The sequence below is a fragment of the Rhinolophus sinicus genome, linkage group LG17 (genome assembly GCF_036562045.2).
Source record: "Rhinolophus sinicus isolate RSC01 linkage group LG17, ASM3656204v1, whole genome shotgun sequence".
In the NCBI taxonomy this organism is placed as follows: domain Eukaryota; kingdom Metazoa; phylum Chordata; class Mammalia; order Chiroptera; family Rhinolophidae; genus Rhinolophus; species Rhinolophus sinicus.
In genome coordinates this window covers 14,361,345-14,382,515 of record NC_133766.1, presented here as the reverse complement: position 1 = coordinate 14,382,515, position 21,171 = coordinate 14,361,345, and the positions used below count along the sequence as shown (strand labels likewise).

At 36.0% G+C, this 21,171-nt stretch overlaps 1 protein-coding gene across 4 annotated transcripts in view; it reads left to right on the top strand.

Moving 5' to 3' along the window:
• The window catches only part of TPR (translocated promoter region, nuclear basket protein), a 59,134-nt gene that overhangs the window by 37,407 nt on the left and 556 nt on the right, over positions 1–21,171 (top strand). The window contains exons 41-51 of one of the 4 annotated variants that reach the window (XM_074322244.1): positions 1,976–2,176; positions 3,034–3,165; positions 3,374–3,464; positions 10,756–10,940; positions 12,132–12,200; positions 12,308–12,399; positions 14,888–14,994; positions 16,257–16,352; positions 16,496–16,652; positions 18,471–18,589; positions 20,859–20,954. In XM_074322244.1, coding sequence (XP_074178345.1) covers positions 1,976–2,176; positions 3,034–3,165; positions 3,374–3,464; positions 10,756–10,940; positions 12,132–12,200; positions 12,308–12,399; positions 14,888–14,994; positions 16,257–16,352; positions 16,496–16,652; positions 18,471–18,589; positions 20,859–20,954 — 1,345 coding nt within the window. Of the gene's footprint in view, positions 1–1,975; positions 2,177–3,033; positions 3,166–3,373; positions 3,465–10,755; positions 10,941–12,131; positions 12,201–12,304; positions 12,400–14,887; positions 14,995–16,244; positions 16,353–16,495; positions 16,653–18,470; positions 18,590–20,858; positions 20,955–21,171 lie in introns of all 4 variants that reach the window. The other 3 variants (XM_019738042.2, XM_019738043.2, XM_019738041.2) reach the window with 3 other exon arrangements.

Sequence of the window (21,171 nt, the reverse complement as noted above, 5' to 3'; positions counted from 1 at the left end):
GAAATGCATAGACTCTGAAATAACAACTAGGTTCCATTCCCAACTCTACCACTTAGAAGCTGTGTGATTATTAGCAAGTCATTAGTTTTCTCTAAGCCTCAATTTTCTCATCTGTTAGAATATTATAACATAATTTTTAGTATTATAAAGTACGTAAACTAGTATCTGCCATGTTAGGCATTCAAAATATTATTTACTTTCCTACCATCCCTCTACCCCACAAATTGAGAATTCATAATATAGTAATATTAATAGTTAACACAGAACTCACTACTATAAGCCAAGCGTTCCTAAGAAATTTGCATTTATTAACTAATTTAATCCTCAAAAGAACCCTGTTTTGTAGGTGAAGAAACCAATGCCCAGATAAGTCACATACCCAAGTTCTCATAGCATTGAAGTTGGGATTTGAATTCAGGCTATCTGATTTCCTATTGTCTTTTTAAGATTAAAACAACACTTTCTGTCTGAATAAATTTTCAGGACATTTTATTCTAAAATTACGTGTATAAAAATAAGGAATTATCTCAAGCTAATCCATAAGTACCATAGATTGCAAGTAAATTTTAGTTTCTTAGGTGCGTTAATTTTGTAAGTTAATTTTTAGTTTTCCTTGGTGAAAAACAAAACTAAACTTTCAAGATGAATACATAGCACTCTAAATGACATCTTTTTCGTGTATCTTCAGTGTCATATCTGAACAGCATAACAATTTTAAATAGTAAGATGTAAATTTCTATTCTATTGCCAGACTTGTTTAAATTATATTAAAATCTTTTCTGCAAAGCTTTTTCTTGAGATTGGCAAAATTGTCTATGAATCAAAGGTATTGTTTGGCTTATTCTGCTTTCTCGCACTGTCTACTGAATGTGTAACAGTTCATTTTTCTGATTTTCTGACAATGAAGCAGATGTTCTTTTTAAGTATTACTTTTCTTGAAATAAGCATGGGCCTTAGAGGCACATTTTTAATTATACCATGATTTCACTCGATTTTCCATTATAGTAAACATAGTGTTTATGAATGATTTAGTTCACAAGACATTGTTTCTGGCTTGTAGAAAAATAGGTTTTGCTGGGTGCTTAACTACAAAGTAGACATTTGATTTTTTACAGTAAATGTCAAAAATAAAGTTAAAATTACGGTTTAGTTGAATAGCTAACAAAACAGAATTGTGAGGAAATAGATTAAGCATAGAATTTTGTGTCTGATATCTTTGATGTGGTTTGAAGATTTATGATAGAGTTTTCTAGGGGGTAGAGTAGAAGTATCTTTGTAAAAAGACACTAATAATAGCTTATTTAGTGTATTTTCCAGAGATTTGGGGAGAAAAAAATTTTTTTAATAATATGTTGCAGGCCCACAGATACTCTTTCCTGACTTTGGTCTGTCAACTAACCACGCTGGCTGTTGAGCACTTGAAATTGAAATCCACTATAAGTGTAAAATACACATCGGATTTTGGAGACTTACTACAAATTTTAAAATGTAGAATATCTGGTTAATTTTTACATGGATTACATGTTGAAATAAAGTTTTGGCTCTATTGAGTATATTGTTAAAGTTTATTTCACCTGTGTCTTGTCTTTAAGTGACTGCTAGAAAATTTTAAATTACATGTGAGAACCATATTGTGGTTCATGTTATTCTGTTGGACGGCACTGATCTACAATATCACACTGGTAGTTTTAACAACATGTGTGTGTATTTTTTTTCTCCTTTTTTATTGGAGTATTATCCAACGAAATTTATAACAATCCTTCTATAGGAAGACAGTAAAGAAAACCCTAAGGTTTATCTTTTCGTTTGGTTTTTAAATTAATTCTGCTTTCAAAAACCGTATTTTTAAAAATAAAGTACTAGTAGTTCATGAGCATTCTTTACTCTTTACTCTTTACTTAGATCTACAGTATGTTACTGATAGTTTCAGGTATATTTAACTTTTCATAATTTTTTATTTTTTTAATTTTTAAAGGGAGTGACTCAGGGAGATTATACTCCAATGGAAGACAGTGAAGAAACCTCTCAGTCTTTACAAATAGACCTTGGACCCCTTCAGTCAGATCAGCAAACAACAACTTCATCCCAAGATGGTCAAGGCAAAGGAGATCTTGTCATTGTAATTGACAGTGATGATGAAGAGGAGGATGATGATGAAAATGATGGCGAACATGAGGTAAATTTGGTTTGAAGTCATCCATTGTTTTTAAACTTCTTGGTGAAATGCTGAAATCCTTGAGACTACTAAAGCATCAACCAATGAATTCTGATTCTTTTGTCAGTTTAAATAAATTATTTTGCTTTTCTTTTATCCTGATTAGCGTCTAAATTTATATTTTATAGTGAATTGGAGTGTAGAACAAGTGGTGGAAAACCCTAAGTTTTTTAAATGATTGCTAAGCCCTTTAAGATATGTTAAATTGGTTAGATTAATTAAGCTTAATTTTAATCATATTGATAAGTGACTGGATTTGATTGTAAGCTCTGTGGTTTCTGAAAATAATAGAAGAAACTAGGGTATTTTTTTCTCATGGATCCCCCCCACCCCATAGTTCTTTTCAAAAGAAATTGAGATCTTAGGATAATTGAAGTGTAGTTTAAGTGAAACTTTGTGTTTTATTTTCGGAGTTAATCTTGTGTCGACAGCATCACATTTTAGATTCTTTCATTAATCAAACAATGTTTTTTAAAAGCCCCACAGTATAATATAATTTCACCATTCTTCAATGCCACATTTTCAATTTAGAATTAAAGTGGATCACTTGATACTTCTTGCACATCTAGGAGCTTTAATCTTTGAAATGAATTTACGTGAACAATTAGATTTCAGAGTTGGTTGTGATTGTACTAATTCTAGTAAACTTCAGAGTTTGATATTTGCTGCCACTGAACTAAGCCTGTAACGACCTTCAGGCCAACGCCTGTATCCTGATCCATGATGCGTCATGTAAATTTCTAAGCATGGTATCAAGATGTGCAGAACATGTGTGCTGTGTTCTAGACCTTTATTTACATTTGGAGGTTTCTTACTAGGATTATGAAGAAGATGAAGAAGAGGATGATGACGATGAAGATGACACCGGGATGGGCGACGAGGGTGATGATAGTAACGAAGGCACCGGTAGTGCAGATGGCAATGATGGATATGAAGCTGATGATGCGGAGGTAACTGGCTAGAATTTTGACCCTTTGTTTTCTTGAAGGACTTGGTTGGAAAGCTTACTGTTCTCCAAGGGTATAGGAAGGCCTATTAGAACACTATAACTTTTTATACTTCTGGGTTTGTTTTTACTGTGGTTTAGTTTGGTTAATTATGTTTTAAGGTAGTAATATTTTATTTTATTTGCACTTAGTATTTATCTGTTGTTTTTAGGGTGGTGATGGGACTGATCCAGGTACAGAAACAGAAGAAAGTATGGGTGGAGGTGAAAGTAATCAGAGAGCTGCTGATTCTCAAAACAGTGGTGAGATTTTTAGTCTCTTTTTTCATTAAAACAATTCTGGTAATATGTTCTAAACTAGGATTGCATTGAATTGGCACATGGGTAATAAAACTTGGTTAGCAAAAGATTGGCTCTTATTGTAGCTTTGTCATATTCTCTCATAAAGCCTACTATATTTATATTTGTAAAGTGCAATTATTAAACTATCTTTTCTACCTCATTGGACTGCTGTAAGATTCAAACATTTTGAAATTTATCAAGTATTACAAATGCTGCTGTTTTTAAGTGGAAAAATTAAATCAGGGACTTCAGAACCAGAAGAGGTCAGTGTAATAAAGCTACATGTTTCAAAATTTGTGGATATTGGAGCTTTGCAATATTGTCTGCTTGTCCAATGAATAAAAAACTTTTTGACCAATATAACATGCTTTTTGTTAAATCTTTGAAAGGATGAGTTCCGGAGATCCATTGAAATGTTATAGGCAATGAAGGATTAGGAAATTCATAGAAAATTATTTTATTTTAGAATTGTTATAAAATGTAGTTTAAAGAATTGGCGATAATATCCTGCTTTTGTAGATAATACTAAGCCAGAATCATTAATAGTAATATAGCAAAAACCTTATCTACTTAGACTAGTGGGAAAATAGTGTATCTGAATTTTCATATAGGCCTGTGTATTTTAAAGTGCAAGGTTTAGAAAAGTAAGGACAAGCAGTCTTTTCAACTTCTAATTTTTTAAGAGAAAAATAGTATTAAACCATATAATGAATAATGTTACTTTTTAAGGGAGATGAGATAAGGAGAGATTAATGATAGATTGGGTAATAATTTACATTTTATAAAATATTTTGTAAATTTAAGAAACATATTTTGTGTATCACATAGTTGGGATATAGAGAGAAATTTTTTTTGCCTCACAGTTACTGAAACCAAAGATTGGGTGCGTGACTCTTGGGCCAAAACGTCAAGAGTTTCAAGTAAGGAAATATTTATTGATCGAAAAGGTGCCAACTGAGAAGATGGGAGACATAATGGTGCCTTAAATCCATCTTGCTCACTGGACTAGGTTAAGTGTTTTTAGGGGGTTAGGGGAACAGGTGTGTGGAAGTACTGGTGGGACAAGTTTTAATTGGAGGACCTTGGAATTTGGCCATTTATGGTAAAGGGGCATCAGTATCAATACCAGATCTTCCTGGACAGCGGACCCATGGCTTCTGAAAGGGTTCTGGTGTTCAAGTTTCAGTTATGTCCTGGTCCTTTGGTCCTACAGGGAGGGTAGGGTGAGGGGTGAGACTTTGGTTCCTGGTGCAGCGGTGGTCAAAGTTCGTCTCTCCTCTGTTCATGCTTTAGCTCACGACTTGGCAAGTTTTGGTCTACTTTCTCTGAAAAGCAATTCAGTATCTCGTTAAATCGGATAGGACAATTTTGAGCTAGTTCTGTGGTTACAAATCCCCTTTTTGTTCTCCATGAGGGAAATAGGGCAACTGGGTCCAGGTTCAATTAAGAGGGAGGAATAGCTGCCCACTGTGCCCCTCTTGTCTGGCTCTTCCACCTATCTCTCCCTGGGTAGTACCTGAACCTTTGAGGGGCATTCTGAGTATTCAGTTTACAAGCAGAGAGCACAGCAACAGTAGAGGTAGCAGCAGGCCAGGACACCTGTACCCTAATATGAGACAAACAATAAAGAGTAACTTTCGTTACTGTATTACCAAACCACGATGAGTTGGTAAGGTTCCAGAAAAGCAGTTGTAGTTTTCAGTGATTCCAAGTCATTAGAAGAATTCACTATTCAGTCCAGTTTATAAGTAGAAAACAGAACAAAACTCAAAGACAATAGCACCAGAATCTAATACCCACAAAGGTATAGTTCCTATTGAAACAGTTTTTTTCTCCAAAATCACCCCTATTTTTACCAAAGGTAGCCAAATTAAGACTAATTTATCTGCAAAATAAGTCTAGTTTCAATAAAATTGGCCTAATTATTTATATATGTCCAGCAAGAATAGTAATTAACGGTATAGGTATGTGTAAAACTGCTTTGCTGGAATTTTCCTAAGGAATCTTCAGGTTGAACTTTAAATAGTGTCTCAAGGCTGAAAAGCCAAGCCACATACAAGCCATCAGACTCTGCCTGCAGTACCTATAGATTTGGGTGAATTCCTCTCTTCTCGGGGTCCCAAATGCATCCTGAGGTTCTTCTTTGCATCTCCCCGGAACTAACCTTCGTTCCTCACCTGGAAAGACTGCTGTGAACCCTGTAAACAACGTGCCCCGGCTGTTTTCCCAAGGGGCTTTCATTGCCTTCCAAAGTCAGTCTTAACTCCTTAAAGCTTTCTGGTCATATGTGAGTCTATGTATTTCTCTCCTAAACATGACATTCCACAGCTTTGGTAGTAAAACCAGTTTCTAGTTGTATCCTGTTATAAAAAGAAGAGATTCTTACCGAACTTGTGCAAATAATCACATTGCCATGAAAATAAGAATACTAATTAAAAGTTTCTGGATTCTGGAGGGATCAAATAGGGAGAAAAAAACGAAATGTTTTAGTTCTGCTTACCAAATTGCTGAGTTATACAAATTTCTTTTTATCTAGAAAACAAAACATTTAAACATCATCAATCTCAAACGAAAGTCACAAAAATTGTAACCATTTTCATTAGTTCATTCAGTCCTGTGTTATTAAACTTCTGCTTGAATCCAGTTTTTCTTTTAGTTCTGATGATTGCAAAGTCGGCCGTCAGGATTCGTATGATTTGCTCTGTGAAGTGGGTACCCCAGCCACTTGAGATCATGGAAGGTATATCCCAAGTGGGAAACACATTTTCTAACAGTTGCTTTACCACTGTGAGGGCATCAGTTTTCTGGCAGGGGAAAGCTTCAATTCATCCAGAAAACGTACACACACAAAAAACATATTAATAACCCAAACTAAATGTCCGTTGAATGAAGTACAGCTTAAATGTACTATGGTGGATAATGGAATGCAAAAACCAAAAAAATGCCAGGGAGCCAGGTTAATTAAGTGGCCATGTTGGGTTTCCCATAGCCCTGACTATTCATTTAATCTATGGTCATCATTTACCCATCTTAATTTCTCTGATTCAGGAACAGACTGTTGCCATGTTACAAGAACATTAAAATGACAAAAGTTTGGCAGTGTGGAGTCATTTTTGTAGAAACAGAATGGACTTTATCCATCTGTGCCACAGTCTGATCCTCAGGTTCCGTCATTTTAGTCATCCCTCAATTTTGATGACAGACATGTCAGGGTATCTCGGATTATTAGCAGTTGCACATGTATTTCTGGCACATTTATAATTACTCAAATACAACATAAAAAAAGGCTGTGTTATTATTTGACAATGCTTCCCATGTAATTCCAACACACCAAAATAAGCCTAATTAATTTAATATTTCTCTTTAGTAAGGAAAGAAAACATCTTTCGAGGTATTCCAGGGACCCTCCTGGAATACCTGTTATTCCCAAGTCAAGACTACTTATAATTTAAATTTTAGGAAGTTTCTCAAAATACATTAAAAGCTTTGGATATTTGACTAAATAGGATCATAAATCATTATGAAGCAATAAATTATCCATTTAAAGAGAAATAGGTGTTTACATAATTGTTAGCAAACCTTAGATTTTACTATTTAGGAAATTCAGTTTTAAGTAATCAAGTGCCTGATTCAGATAATATAAAACAGAAAGTTATTTTTATAAAACACAGAATCTGCTTTCTAGGCGGAAAACTTTTTCGCACTATCAGTAGCAGACCAATAGTCCTTTTCAGCAGAGAAAGAAAAACCTAACTAATTTGTATCACCTTACTTTTGATATTTAAATTCACTTAATTGATTAAATTTATTTTAATCTTAATAACCTTGAACACACATAAAACTTTCTCAGGATTCTTATTTGGTAATGACTTAGGTATTCAATGAATATCCATTGTTTCGCTAACAAAACTTTGAAGTCCCACGTTACCAAAGAGATTTAGAAAACTATTTTAAGTAGAGTTTTATACAATTACTGCTAAAGAGTTAACCTAAAAGAAACTTTTTATCCTTACATTTATTTAATTTGTTCCTAACAATTAAGTTTAGATTACATAACAAAATTTTGTCATACCAAGTTATTTTTCTTGGTGATAAACTTTGAGAGAGAGAACATGGACTTATTGACTAAAAAACCCAGGTAGAATTAAAGTAGTATTTAATGCTGATGATCCTAAAGATATGTGTATTTAACCAGACCAAACTCAAAACCAGCTTTAGTATCAAATATTTTTCCCAGATCACGTGATTCTGAAAAACATTTGGGATAGTCTGTTGTATTTTTGAGAATTCTCATATAAACACGTCTTTGTTTAAGCCAATTTAATATTACAAGTTAGCAATACCATTCAGCAGTAGAAATATGTTATATTTAGAACGTGTATACATAGACGTACATAAACTCAGAGATAAACATAAACAGATCTAAAGATTTAAGTGATAAAACTGGATCCAAATTACGTTTCTGGCAGATGGAGTAAGTTAAGATTGTGCACAGATACCAAAGCTTTGCATGCTGTATGAATTCCTTTAAAGGTGTTTTAAAATTAATTTATGATCAGAAAATGCATTCCATTGTCTCCAAGAGGCCTGAGATCCTCTCCTTCAAGGGTGACCCTTAAGATGGACTTGTCAACAAGCACAAACAATAGAAAATGGAAAGGAAGTGTGCACAATAAAGTTGGAAAGCTCAGAAGGTTTAAAAACAAACAAAAAAAAGAGTGGCTTTAGAATGACTGCATTTAAAGTAGCAGATTTTCCTAGAGGAAGATGGCACCCGGGATGGAGCCTGCGTTCAGGATGGCAGCTACCACATGTTTGGAGATGAAGATGGGGGAGGGGAAGCAGCCTCAGACGCCATTTTACTTCTTACTTCAAAGCCAATAAACAAAATACACACAAAGCAAGATTGACACACAAATAAGACAATAAATTGAGTACTCTCTTAACCAAACCTTAGATAAACTAGACAAGTTACAATTTTTAAATTTAAGTGGCCCAACCAACGAATGCAAATGAACGGGTTCAGAAATCAGGTAAAAGTCCTACAATTATTCTGTTCTTCAACAGGATACTCCAAACATGCAAAACAAATTGGCTTATTCCAAGGGGAAAGCCCAAAATGGAGGGAAAGGGAGTTCCCGGTTGAACTCACGGGACTTACCCTACTTCCAAATCGAGCCTGTCAGCTCGCAAAGACACCGAAATATAGACAAAATAAATACAACAGTCCATCAAAAAAAAAAAGTAGGGTCTAACAATCCTGATCCTACTCTCAGATGGAGGCCCCCAAGTAAATTCAAAATGCAGATGGCTTTGTCCCAAGGGCGAGAAAACCCAGCTAGAGAGGAAGGAATCCAGTTGTGAGCGCTGGAGCAACTTAGTCCAAAACAAAACTGATGATAGACCGAAGTCCAAAGAGGTCTCCTTATTCCAAATGACCATGTGCCAATGGCGGTTGGTGCCTGCCAGGAAAAGTCCCTCTCTGATCCCCAAGGTAAAATGGCCTGGGAGCTGCTCGGGACTCATGGAGAGGAAACCCAGACAGCGTTGGCCTGACACAGGCACGAGCTCCTGGCTGTCTCGACAGATTATTACCAAAACCAAAAATTGGGTGCATGACTCTTAGGCCAAAACTCAAAACATCAAGAGTTTTGAGTAAGGAAATGTTATTGATCGAAAAGGTGCCAACTGAGAAGATGGGAGACCTAATGGTGCCTTAAATCCATCTTGCTCACTGGGCTAGGTTAAATGTTTTTAAGGGGCTGGGGGACCAGGTGTGCGGAAGTGCTGGTGGGATAAGTTTTAATTGAAGGACCTTGGAATTTGGCCATTTATGGTAAAGGGGCATCAATACCAGATCTTCCTGGACAGCAGACCTGTGGCTTCTGAAAGGGTTCTCATGTTCAAATTCTGGTTATATCATGGTCATTTGGGTCCGTGGACGGGGAGGGCAAGACTTTGGTTTCAAATGTAGCTGGAGGTCCAAAGTTCTCTCTGCATGCTTCTACTGCATGATTTGTGGTATTGGTCTGTTTTCACTGAAAAGCAACTCAGTATCTCGTTAACTAGTATAGGACCATTTTGAACTAGTGCTGAATTTACATCTTCAGGCATTATCACTAAAAGTTAAGTCTTGAGGGCAAGTTTTCATAGCCATTTTTCCCAGATACAAAGCATTGAATACTTGAATACTTATTCATTTCTTTTTTATAGTCAAGCAAAAATAGGCCTAGTCGTCTGGATAAAATTAAGTTAGTGGATAGCTTTGGTATATTACCAATAGTCATAAAAATGCTTTTTCTGAGTGTGTATTCTTATATTGAGTTACTTAAATCTCACAATAAGATTATAGAGTTTAAGCACCACTGAATAATCTGAGAAAGCAAAGTAGAAACAACCAAAGTGACTCAACCAAGGTCACATAGCTATTAAGTGTTAGAGCTAGAATCTGATTCTAGACCTCAGACTTTTTTTTTTTAAAGTGGTGAAAAAGTGTATTAGAAAAGATAGTACAATCCAAAGAATTAGGAGTGGGCGAAGCACAAAGAAAAGCGGCTCAAGGCTCAGGGCTCAAGGTGGCATTATTAGGAGAAAAAGTATGCTCCAAAGGGTTTGGAGCAGGCCCAGCAAAGGCAAGACTCAAGAGGGGCTCAAAACTCAGCGCTCAAGAGGCCTAGACCTCAGACTTTTAAACTACTGAATTCTGTGATGCCCCATTCAACTTTTCAAAGTGGGAAACAGCTGCTGTCATTTCTACCGTGTATATAGAAGACCGAGACGTCTAAAGGACCATTGAAATTTAAAATTGAGGAAAACCGAAATACAAAAGTGTTGTTAAAAGGCTGTTTCCCAATCTCCTTCATCCTGTTTGCGTGTAATACTGATACCATAGTGGTCTGACCTTTAGATAATTTGCCCATTATAATGATATGAACCAAAATTTATTAAGTGTTTATTTTATCATGTGTTAGGCTAAGTGCTTTCTGTCTATTATTTGAAAGCTTCAGATAAACCTTTCTTGTAGATTATATTTGTTCCATTAACCAACCAAATAAATAGACTCAGAGAGGTTAAGGGACTTGCCTAAGGCCATATAATTGATAATTGTACCCCCATTATCTCTGGGTCCACCATACCTCACTACTTTCCTTCTGAAAATAGTAACGAGGTGGCGAGCAAGATTTATACTTCTAGGGATGGTCTGAGTTATTCTGTGATAAATGGTTCCAAATAAGCTTTTCTTTTCCTATAGGTGAAGGAAATACAGGTACTGCAGAGCCCTCATTTTCCCAGGAGCTTTCTAGAGAACAGCAGCCATCATCAGCATCTGAAAGACAGACCCCTCGTGCACCTCAGTCCCCTAGACGGCCACCACACCCACTTCCCCCAAGGTTGACCATTCATGCGCCTCCTCAAGAGTTGGGACCACCAGTGCAGGTATTAAAAGCACTGGTCATTCTGAAAATGAACTTTAAAAATCTTGGCTTTTCTCCCTTTCTTTCCATTAGATAATTTCTTTTTTATTTTTTTTCCAGAAATTATGAACTCTAACGTTTTAGCATATATTTATAAAATTTTTCGAATTGAAACTAATCTGATTTCTTTCCCTTGAAATATGGCAGTAATTTACTTCATAATGGAGTGAAGTTTGGAAAGGCAAGGCTGACTGAAAATTGTGTATAAGTTGAAATGATTATAGTCATAGCAAATAAAAGTCACTGTTATGCGGTCACTGTTCCTACAAGTTACAAAAGGAAAAAGATTTTCTTGGATTTCAGTTGATGTAAAATGTATTTTAGCAGCTGACCACCATCTGCTTTGAAGGTTTTTTTCCTCTAAGATAGACATGTTTGTTTGTTTTTCTCAAAAAAAAGGAAATTTCTGTTCTGCATAACAAAACATTTTTCTGTCATTGTTTATAACCACACATGTTAATTTTCACTTTTAAAATTAATGAAAGTGTGCATGACCCTTTACATGTAGCACTCTTTGTAGCAGGGTTGGACATGTCTTAATCAGAAGCTCTTGCAAAAACCACAGGAAAAGTACGAAGCCTCTATTAATAATCTAGCTTGAGTCTTAACCTTTTGGTGTACTCAACACTGTCGGTATAGATTCTACTACAATATCACTGGTGAAGATAACCTCATTATGTGAAAATACTAAGTCTTAAAGGATTGCAAGATATACCAAATCTTACCAATTTAGAATTGTCTAAATTGGGAAAAAATTTATATATAGTTAGTACTGCTCTTTGAACTCCAAAGGAAAATTAAACCTTAAGATGAGAAGGCATACATATTAATTAAATAAATTAGTTACAAAGAGATAAGATATAAGCAGAGATTGGTTTTAAATATTGGTTAATATTTTGTCTCTTGGCTAATAACATATTTATCTGTTGGTTAATATATAGCCTATATAATTAGAATTTTGTCACTATTCAAAACTGATTTCTTTAGTATAAGATTAGTAGCAGTTTTTCCTGAGAAAATATCCTGATTATTACATCATATGCTAACATTTTAGTTATTTTCTTACCAACATAATATGCTATATCTATTGATGTTTGGTGTTTATTTCATTGCCTAATCCCTTAAAATAAATGTAATTTCTTTTTCGACACAGAGAATTCAGATGACTCGGAGGCAGTCTGTAGGACGTGGGCTTCAGTTGACACCAGGAATTGGTGGCATGGTAAGTACCTACCAATCATGTAAAAGCAGTTCATTTGTTCAGCAAATAATTTATAGGCCATAGGTATGTTCCTGTTTAATTCCCATTTTCTGTCTTTGTTTTAGCAGCAGCATTTTTTTGACGATGAAGATAGAACAGTGCCAAGTACCCCTACTCTTGTGGTGCCACATCGTACTGATGGATTCGCTGAGGCAATTCAGTAAGTTAATGAAAGAGAAATATATTTGATGACTGATCAAAGTCTTCCTGTTTCCCTGTTAATTTCTTTACATTTGATTGATTCATTATTTGTTGAGCCCTCCCTACTTTGTACTGAGCTCTTGGGGGTGGTGTAGGAGGATTGAGTATGTAGTGTTAGGGAAAATTACATAGAAGTGAATGAAATACAGTTGCTTCTATCAGGAATTTGAAATTTAAAGTCAGTATAACAGTGGTTAAGAATGTGGACTTCAGAGTCAGAATACCTGGGTTAGAAATCGAGCTGTACTGCCAATTACCTGTGTGAAGTTATTTAGATTCTCTGTTCCTGACTATCTTCATTTGACTGATGGGAATAATGATACAGCAGTTCCTGCCATATAAGTTGTGAGAATTAAATGAATTAATTTATGTTAACATGTTCAGAATATTATCTGGCACATAGTAAAATGCTTTGTAGATGTTGGTGAAGGTGTTGGTAATTAGAGTGATCGTGACAGATAGTATGATTGTGAAAGCTAAGCCTGTGAGCAAGTAACTAATCTAAACAAGCTAGGAGAACAGAGGCATAAGCAATAAGTTTTATTAACACAAATTAAGAAGTAATTTGTTCCAAGAATTAGAGGAAAAGAATCTCAGAGGACTTAATAGGTATAACATTGAATTGAGTCGTGGAAAATGATACCTACCACTTACTGAGCATGTCCATGAATCGGTTTATTTAATCTTCAAAACTATGAGAACAGTTTTGTTGCCCTTTTGTAGATAAAGAAACACAAAGATGTTCACAAATTTGCCAGAGGTCGAACAGCCAGGAAGTGGCAGTTTTGGATTTCAAACCAGTCAATGTGGTTCTAGAACCTATGTTAACTGTTGTGCTGTACCACTCCTGTTAAAGGATAAAAAGGCTCTCGGTGTGAAAGGACATATGTTTAATTGTGGCTGAAGTACCTGAAGATCAGATTTTAAAAGTTTCCACAAACTTGGGAAAAGATTGATTGTTCTGTAGTATGTAGTAACATATGGCCATCAAAGCGAGTTTTACACTTGCTCAGTGGACCATAACTCACCTCAACACAGTTTTACAAGCCAACCAATCAGTGTCATCTCCTCTTCTGAAAGTCAGCCAATCAGAAACAGAGTCCCTTTAGTAGACAGTTTCTGAGTGCCAGCCAGTAAACAGCATGCTTGCATAGCTCAGAAGAACTCAAGATTTTTCCATAGAAGAATAACTCTGTGGAGATATATTTGAAAACCCACCTGGAGGAGAATGTCCTTAACTAAAGCAATAGTGTTGAAATGTAAAAGAAAATAGATTCAAGAGTTATTTACTACAGAGGTATATAATCCATAAATATTAGTAGCTGGCTCGCCAAGGAAGGATAGAATAAGGAGTGGGCAAAGAATGAGATAATGCTGTTTTATATCCTGGATTATGGGCAGGAAGGTGGGTGCTGATGTTATTAGGACAGGGAGAAAACAAGTTTCTAGCCATCTTAGATTTTTTTCAAGGTCTTGGGAGCCGTCTCATGAACTCTTTCAGCTAAGAAATGGGCTAGAACAGTGACATGATTTATCTGTGACTAAACAGTGAAAACTGAGACAGTTTTGTCTCATTACTTCATTTGAACTTTTTTTGTTAGGTCTCATGTTGTTTGTGTCGCTTTCAGTATATCTACATAGAAATTTCTAGCAGATTCAAGAAATGTGAGGCATAGTTCAGGAGAGATGAAAGTTATATATAAATCACCACATATGAAATCACATGTAATATGAATTGATTCATGTTGTTACTAAATTCTTTGACAACTGATATTTTAAATATGTTTTATAAGAATTCATTTATGGAATGTAGGGTACAGCATAAGGAATATAGTCAGTATTGTAATAACTAGGGGTGGTGCCAGATAGGTACTAGATCTATCAGGGTGATAGATGGGAATGGGGTTGGGAACAGGGTGAAAAAGGTGAAGGCATCAATACAAATTTGCAGTTAATACAGAATGGGGAATATAATGAACAATGTTGCAAAGATCACGTAAGGTGCCAGATGGGCACTGGACTTATCAGGGGGATCACGTCATAGACTGTGTAGATGCCTGACCACTGCTACCGTATACCCCTGAAGCTGAAGTGGAATAATACTGAATGTCAGCTATAACTAAATATATAAGTATATATAGTCACAGGATGTGGAGTACAACACAGGGAAGATAGTGGTATTGCAACAGCTATGTAAGATGCCAGAGGGGTAGTAGCTTGGGGGAGGGGTTATCATTTTATGAGGGGTTTAAATGTCTAACTATTACATTGCTTTGTACACCTGAAACTAATAAAAATAAATTTAAAAAAAAGAATTCCTTTATCAATTTTATTTTCAATGTGTTTCCTTCCCACTTTGTTTATGCTCATTCTTTCTATATTCTTTATGGTCATTGTGGTTTAAAAAGGGTAACTTTAAAAATCATCTTAAATTAATTTTTGGTCAGTTCCCCACAGGTTGCTGGTGTTCCTAGATTCCGATTTGGGCCACCTGAAGATATGCCACAGACAAGTTCTAGTCACTCTGATCTTGGCCAGCTTGCTTCTCAAGGAGGTAAACATCCCAAGAAAAGCTTAGCTCTCCTGGGTTTGCATGTATTTGGTAATAAACTGTTCTGATGTGATTTTTTTTTATAAGCAAGCAAGTATTTTTAAAAGTTGATATCTAAATAATTCCTATGCTAATTTATAGGAAAAACTATAATATATTTACCTCTAATAAACATTGCCTTACATGTAAATCTTTTCAACAAAGTTCTGAGTTTGAACATAAAGACTAGCTTTTACATTTGTATCTCTTCCAGCTCCTCTTCTGGCTCCTAGTATAGCATCATACATGTGCTAAGTGTTCAGAAATGTTTCTTGAACCAGTAAATATACATAGGTACTACCAACCGTTTTAAAGTTTTGGGAAGGAATGGAACATACTCTCTGAATTGTTTGACATTTAATATTCCAAGTTAAGTGCATAAAACTGGTTAGATATTTTCTATTAACATTAAAAATAAGAAAAATAAAATGTTAAAAATATGTGGAGTTAAGATGACCCCTAAATTAAGTTATAGTAGTTGGTTATTTGGAAATGAATTATGCTATTTCTGGAATTAATTACCAGTTAATCCTGAATTGGTATCCATATGGCCCACTATATTTATGGGAAGCTGTTAACAGCATTTTATAAGTGAGTAGGGAATGCATACTACTTTAATAATAAACCCCAAACAAAAGGTGAATCTGCAGTCCTCATTAAGTCATGTAGTATATCTTAGTGCCTGATGGTTTAGGATTTCATTTTAACACTCATGCCTCTTTCACTATGAAATTGTGATCATATAAGTTCAAATTTGTATGTGGCTTTGTATTATAGGACAATTTCTAGACTTGTAAGTCAACTCTAGGCTTAAATTGGAATGCCACCACTTACTAGCTTTGTAACTTTGGGAAAGTTAATTAACCTTCTTGAAATTTAGTTTCTTTAGCAAAAAGGGGACTAATAATATTTGCAGTTTGGGTGATGCATAGATGCTGACATAGTACCTAGTTCATAGTTGGGTACTCAGTAAAGTTAACCTGTATGAAACTGTAAGAGCAGCCTTTTGGATACTTTTGAAAAGTACTTATATTAGTATTAGGGAGCATAAAGAATGCGTTTCTATTGTATTTACATTTTGAGGGATTGATGTTTGTTTGATGAGCTAATTGTGGACGTCAACAAAGTTATATGTCTGCAGATTAATTTTTTTTCTTTCAGATACCTCGCCTATTGACACTTTTGTGTTCTTTCAATCATTTGTTAATATTCAGAATTGTCTTTAGGTTTGGGAATGTATGAAACACCACTCTTCCTAGCTCATGAAGAAGAGTCGGGTGGCCGAAGTGTTCCCACAACTCCCCTGCAAGTGGCAGCCCCAGGTAGGTAGCGCAGGCAGATGAGTAGATTATGTAAAACCTAATCCATTGGTAAAATGCAAACCTATGAGACATCTTCTGGCCAAAAATCAGGGACAGCACGAAGTTACAGTGTTCGTTGCTCTTCTGGTCTTTTTATTTTGAAGTGACCGTGTTTACTGAGAGCACCACTGCTGACGCTTCGGAGCATGCCTCTCAGTCGGTTCCCATGGTGACAACATCGACTGGAACTCTGTCCACAACCAATGAAACGGCAGCCGGTGACGACGGAGATGAAGTGTTCGTGGAGGCGGAATCAGAAGGGTAAATGTTTACTCTATCAGGTTGGCTCGCTGTACACTTGCCAGACTTCAGCATTTGTTTTCCTTCAGCCAGGGAATAATCGGGTCAAACTGTATTTTCAATAGCATCCCATTACAAAAGTAAACCGAGCTGTATATTTTGAAAGGCTACTTCTTGCATATCGTAATGTTTTGGGACTTGGTGGTGGTTATTAGAGAAGACAAATGTTATCTCCCTGAAAAATCGCATGATGTGTTTATTCTAGAACAAAGTTATTTCTTTAAAATCACGGGTAGCCTTCCATTAATGTAGCTGCTTAAACTTTTCCCCAAGAAAGAAGTCTTTCTGTGAAAATTAGGAATATTAGGAAATGACTCACTTTCCATTTAGTAGTTAGTGGGCTTTCAAGTGAACCTCACTTAGTCTTTATTTGTGTACATTTAAATCTTGGTATCTGGCATACCGACTTCTGAAAAATTAGGAATTATCTAGTATTTTTCAAAACCTGACTACATTTTTAACATGTCAGTTATAAACAGTTTTAACAAAAGAAGTATTTCATGACAAATGATCTGGGTTTTCTTAAAGGAGGTAGAGTAATTTAATGGAAAGAACTATTAATACTAGACAGTGGACTTGGGGAAGCGTAACTTTTGAGGTGGAACCTAATTCTTTATAAAATAAGAAGTTGAACCACTTCATGGTCAGAAGCGAGGTTAGAAGTAGAACCCAGATTTCCTAGGAAGAGCACAGAGATTTTGTTTTGGCAGTATTTTCTTAGCGTAATTTTGGCCAGTTCTAGTACCATGTTTCCCGGAAAATAAGCCCTAGCATGATTTTTCAGGATGACATCCCCTGAACATAAGCCCTAATGCCTCTTTTGCAGCAAAAATTAGTATAAGACCTGGTCTTATTTTCAGGGAAACACAGTATATGAGGAAAAGAACAGGTCTGTTACTACGTTCTAACACATAGTTGCTTCATTTGGAGACGGGTACAGCTTCTGAGAATACCAGCTACCACTGATTCCGTACCATGCATGCAGGTCACTTTATACAGGTCATTTCTAACCCACACAGTCTCTCTGCACAGTGTCGTCTCCATCTTACAGCTGACAAAGCCCTGACTCAGAGCACGTTAAGCTAACTGACTTAGGCTATGCCACTGGCAGCTGGTTCCGTTGGATACAGCCCTGACTTCAGCCCCATGTGCTTTGCTCTTCACAGCACTTTGCAACTTCAGCACATAGTTATGAGAGATACCTTTCAGGTACATTGTTATTAATAAGCATACTACAGTTTGCAGACGATTAAAACTGGAGCAGAGTCAAGTTATTCTTGCACTCTTATCTCCCTCACCTGCTTTTTACTGTGCTTCCTTGAATGGCAGAGAGAGATGGAGTTATAGCCATTGAACAGGAAATTCATGTGCCTACAGCGTGTCTCATCTGGGCTAGAGCCCATGGTGAGTGAGTGGTATATTATTGATAGTTGAGACAGTTGTGAATTATTTTAATATTCTGCTTTCCTACAAAGTTGTTTTGAGATTTATCAAAATCTGGATAAGACATTTTTAGTGAATGTCAACCTTTGTCAAAATGAGGGAAAACAAAAACTAAAATTGGAATGTGTACTAGTGAGAGAAGTGTGAGGAAAAAGCAAGTTGAGCTCTCCTTCCCTGCCCCTTTAGAAAAACATGGCTAAAATCAGAGTTTACAGTTTTGAGTTGGAGAGGAGCTCTGGGTTAACTGGTAAACTGTATCAAAAAAGGTTTGGGAACAACAGGATACATTCTAGGATCAGTTGTATTTCCTAATCAATTTTTGTTTTCCTTCCTTAGTATTAGTTCAGAAGCAGGCCTGGAAATTGACAGCCAGCAGGAAGAAGAGCCTGTCCAGGCATCTGACGAGGCAGATCTTCCTTCCACCAGCCAGGATCCTCCTTCCAGCTCTTCTGGAGGTCAGTTCCTGCTCTTGCCTACAATACAGTGTTACACATCAAATTTGTTGGCAAAAGATACTTTCATTAGTAATGATTTGATAATCCTTTCTCGTTGAGTTTAAAATGCTTTATTTAAAAGAGAAATTGTATTTTATTAAAAGGAACTTGGTTTATGTTCAAGGGCATTGGTTATATTAGAGGTGCTAAAGGAACTGTGCGGGGTAAGGTACTGGGAGGGAAGCTAAGGAGTAGGAAGCACCAGGCCTCCTGCCTCTACGTAAACCAGAGCAGCTCCATTTTGATTTGTTTTACATGCTAGGGTCCTACATGAGATTTGATGCAGAGAGTTGAAAGGTAAGGGATCTTTTCTTCAAAAAAAAAAAAAATTTGAAATTTACTGACATTTTATGTATCTTTCCTGAAATAGTATTATTTTTGCAGTACTTTTTAAAAATAACATTTGTTGAGCACTTAACTGTGTATCAGGCAATATGCTAAGGCCTTTACATATATTTACTCATTTGATTCTCCCTGCAACCCAGTGTGGTGACCACTCATCCCCATTTTATAGATATGGAAGCAGCCGCTGGAAGGCCGAGTCACATAGCAAGTAAATAATGGGCAAGCCCGGTACAAGCGCAGGAAGTTTAGCCCAGAGACTCCGGTCTTCACCAGTACACTCTACCAGCTTCTCCATCTCAGAATGTTTAGGTCCTGACTTACTTTTATTATTGAAGAAATACAGTACTCGGTCATCCACTCTGATTATTTTCATTTTTAATTGTTTATAGCAGTCATTCTCAAACTCTGCCAGGTTTTCTGGAACATTGTAATCTCAAAATCTCTTCTCCCTCTCAGATGCTTTTCTGTGACACATGAACCTATTAGCCAACAGCCCTAATTTCAGATCTCACATCCACCTTTTTAACAGCTAGTAACTTTAAATCTCTGCAGATTTCACTATGAAATATGGACATTTGTAACTAATCTGCAGCCAGGGTTATATGTAATGTATATAAATTGTATAAAGTAATGCTTTACATGCAGTAAGGCTCAAAAATTGTAACTGTATTAATAATACAGTTACTGAAGTTCTGTGCCCCCAGTTATATTTTGACACCCCTGAGAATTGTCTCTCCTCAACAGGAGAATTGGCAGTAGTTATATCTTACTAGAGCTTGCATGAAAAATAATGGTTCTTGTTCCCTTTTATAGTAAACATGAAATTAGGATGTTTTTAAATTTATTTGATAATATAAAACACTAAACCTCCCCATCTGAGCAGTTACTCATTTGGTCACAAATATATTTGAGTGCTTACCATATGCCAGGCAATTTCACAGAAAGTGTTACTAAGAAAGTGACATTTAAGTAAAGAACTAAAAGAGGTAAGGGAGTGAAGCGGTGCAATTATTTGGGGGAAGAGTGTTCTGGGGGAGAGAGATAGCACATGCAAAGTCCATAAGGCAGCACTGGGTCAGCAAGTGGCTTCAGGGTCAGCAAGGAGGCCACTGTGGCTAGACTAGAGTGAGGACAGAGAGACTAGCTGTTGATAGATGGGTGATAGATGGGTGTGGGAGCATAGATCTGGTAGATCATTATAATTGCTTTGGCTATTCGTGGATAAGGAAGCTTTTGAGGGGCTTTGTCAAACAGTAGTTGACGTAATCTCACTTAAAGACTTAACAGTATCAGTTTGGCGGTGTGTAGAGAAGAGATTGAAAATGAATAATGGGTAGAAACAAGAGAAAGTTCGGAGGATATTGCAATAACCCAAGATAAAGATGATATTTTAGACAGAATTATAGAGTTAAGTTTGTGAGAAGAGGTCAGTTTGGGGATATATATTTAAATCAGAGCTGGCAAGGTTTGCTGATGATTGGATTTGGGGTGTCTGGAAAAGAGAAGAGTCAGTTGTGACTCACATTATATTGTAATGGGCTGTTTTTTGTTTTTTTTAGATGAGGGACGTTATATTTTATTTTCTATTACGTTCCCCAGCCCCTAGCACAGTGTGTGGAACATGGATAGGCACCAAGTTAATGTTTATCAAATTGAGTGAATGAATGAAAAAAGTCAAGACCTCTTTTTAAAATACGGAAATTTTTCTTTTCTTTTTACCCTTTTTTCTCTTTGTTAAAAATCCCTCATTAAAAAACTACTTTTAAATATTGAAAACCATTGGACTAGTCGGCATTTTATCCCTGCATTCATGTGGTAGTTTTTGCCATTATAAGCACTTTCTTGTTTTTTAACTTGCTTTCCTGTATCTTAATGTTTTTGTTAGATACCAGCAGTAGTCAACCAAAGCCTTTCAGACGAGTAAGACTTCAGACAACATTGAGACAAGGTGTCCGTGGTCGTCAGTTTAACAGACAGAGAGGTAAATTTCTAATAGTGACTCCATGATAGGATGTGGGATCATAATAAATGGAACAATTTTTCTAATCCTTAAGCTTCCAACTGATATCTAGTTTTTTAAAAATGGTCCAAGGATTGATTAAATAATTATGCACTGAGAATGGGACGTTTACTAATCTGTAAACTTCTTGCAGACAGATCTGTATACCATAGGTGTATAATGAGTATGTGCTTATATT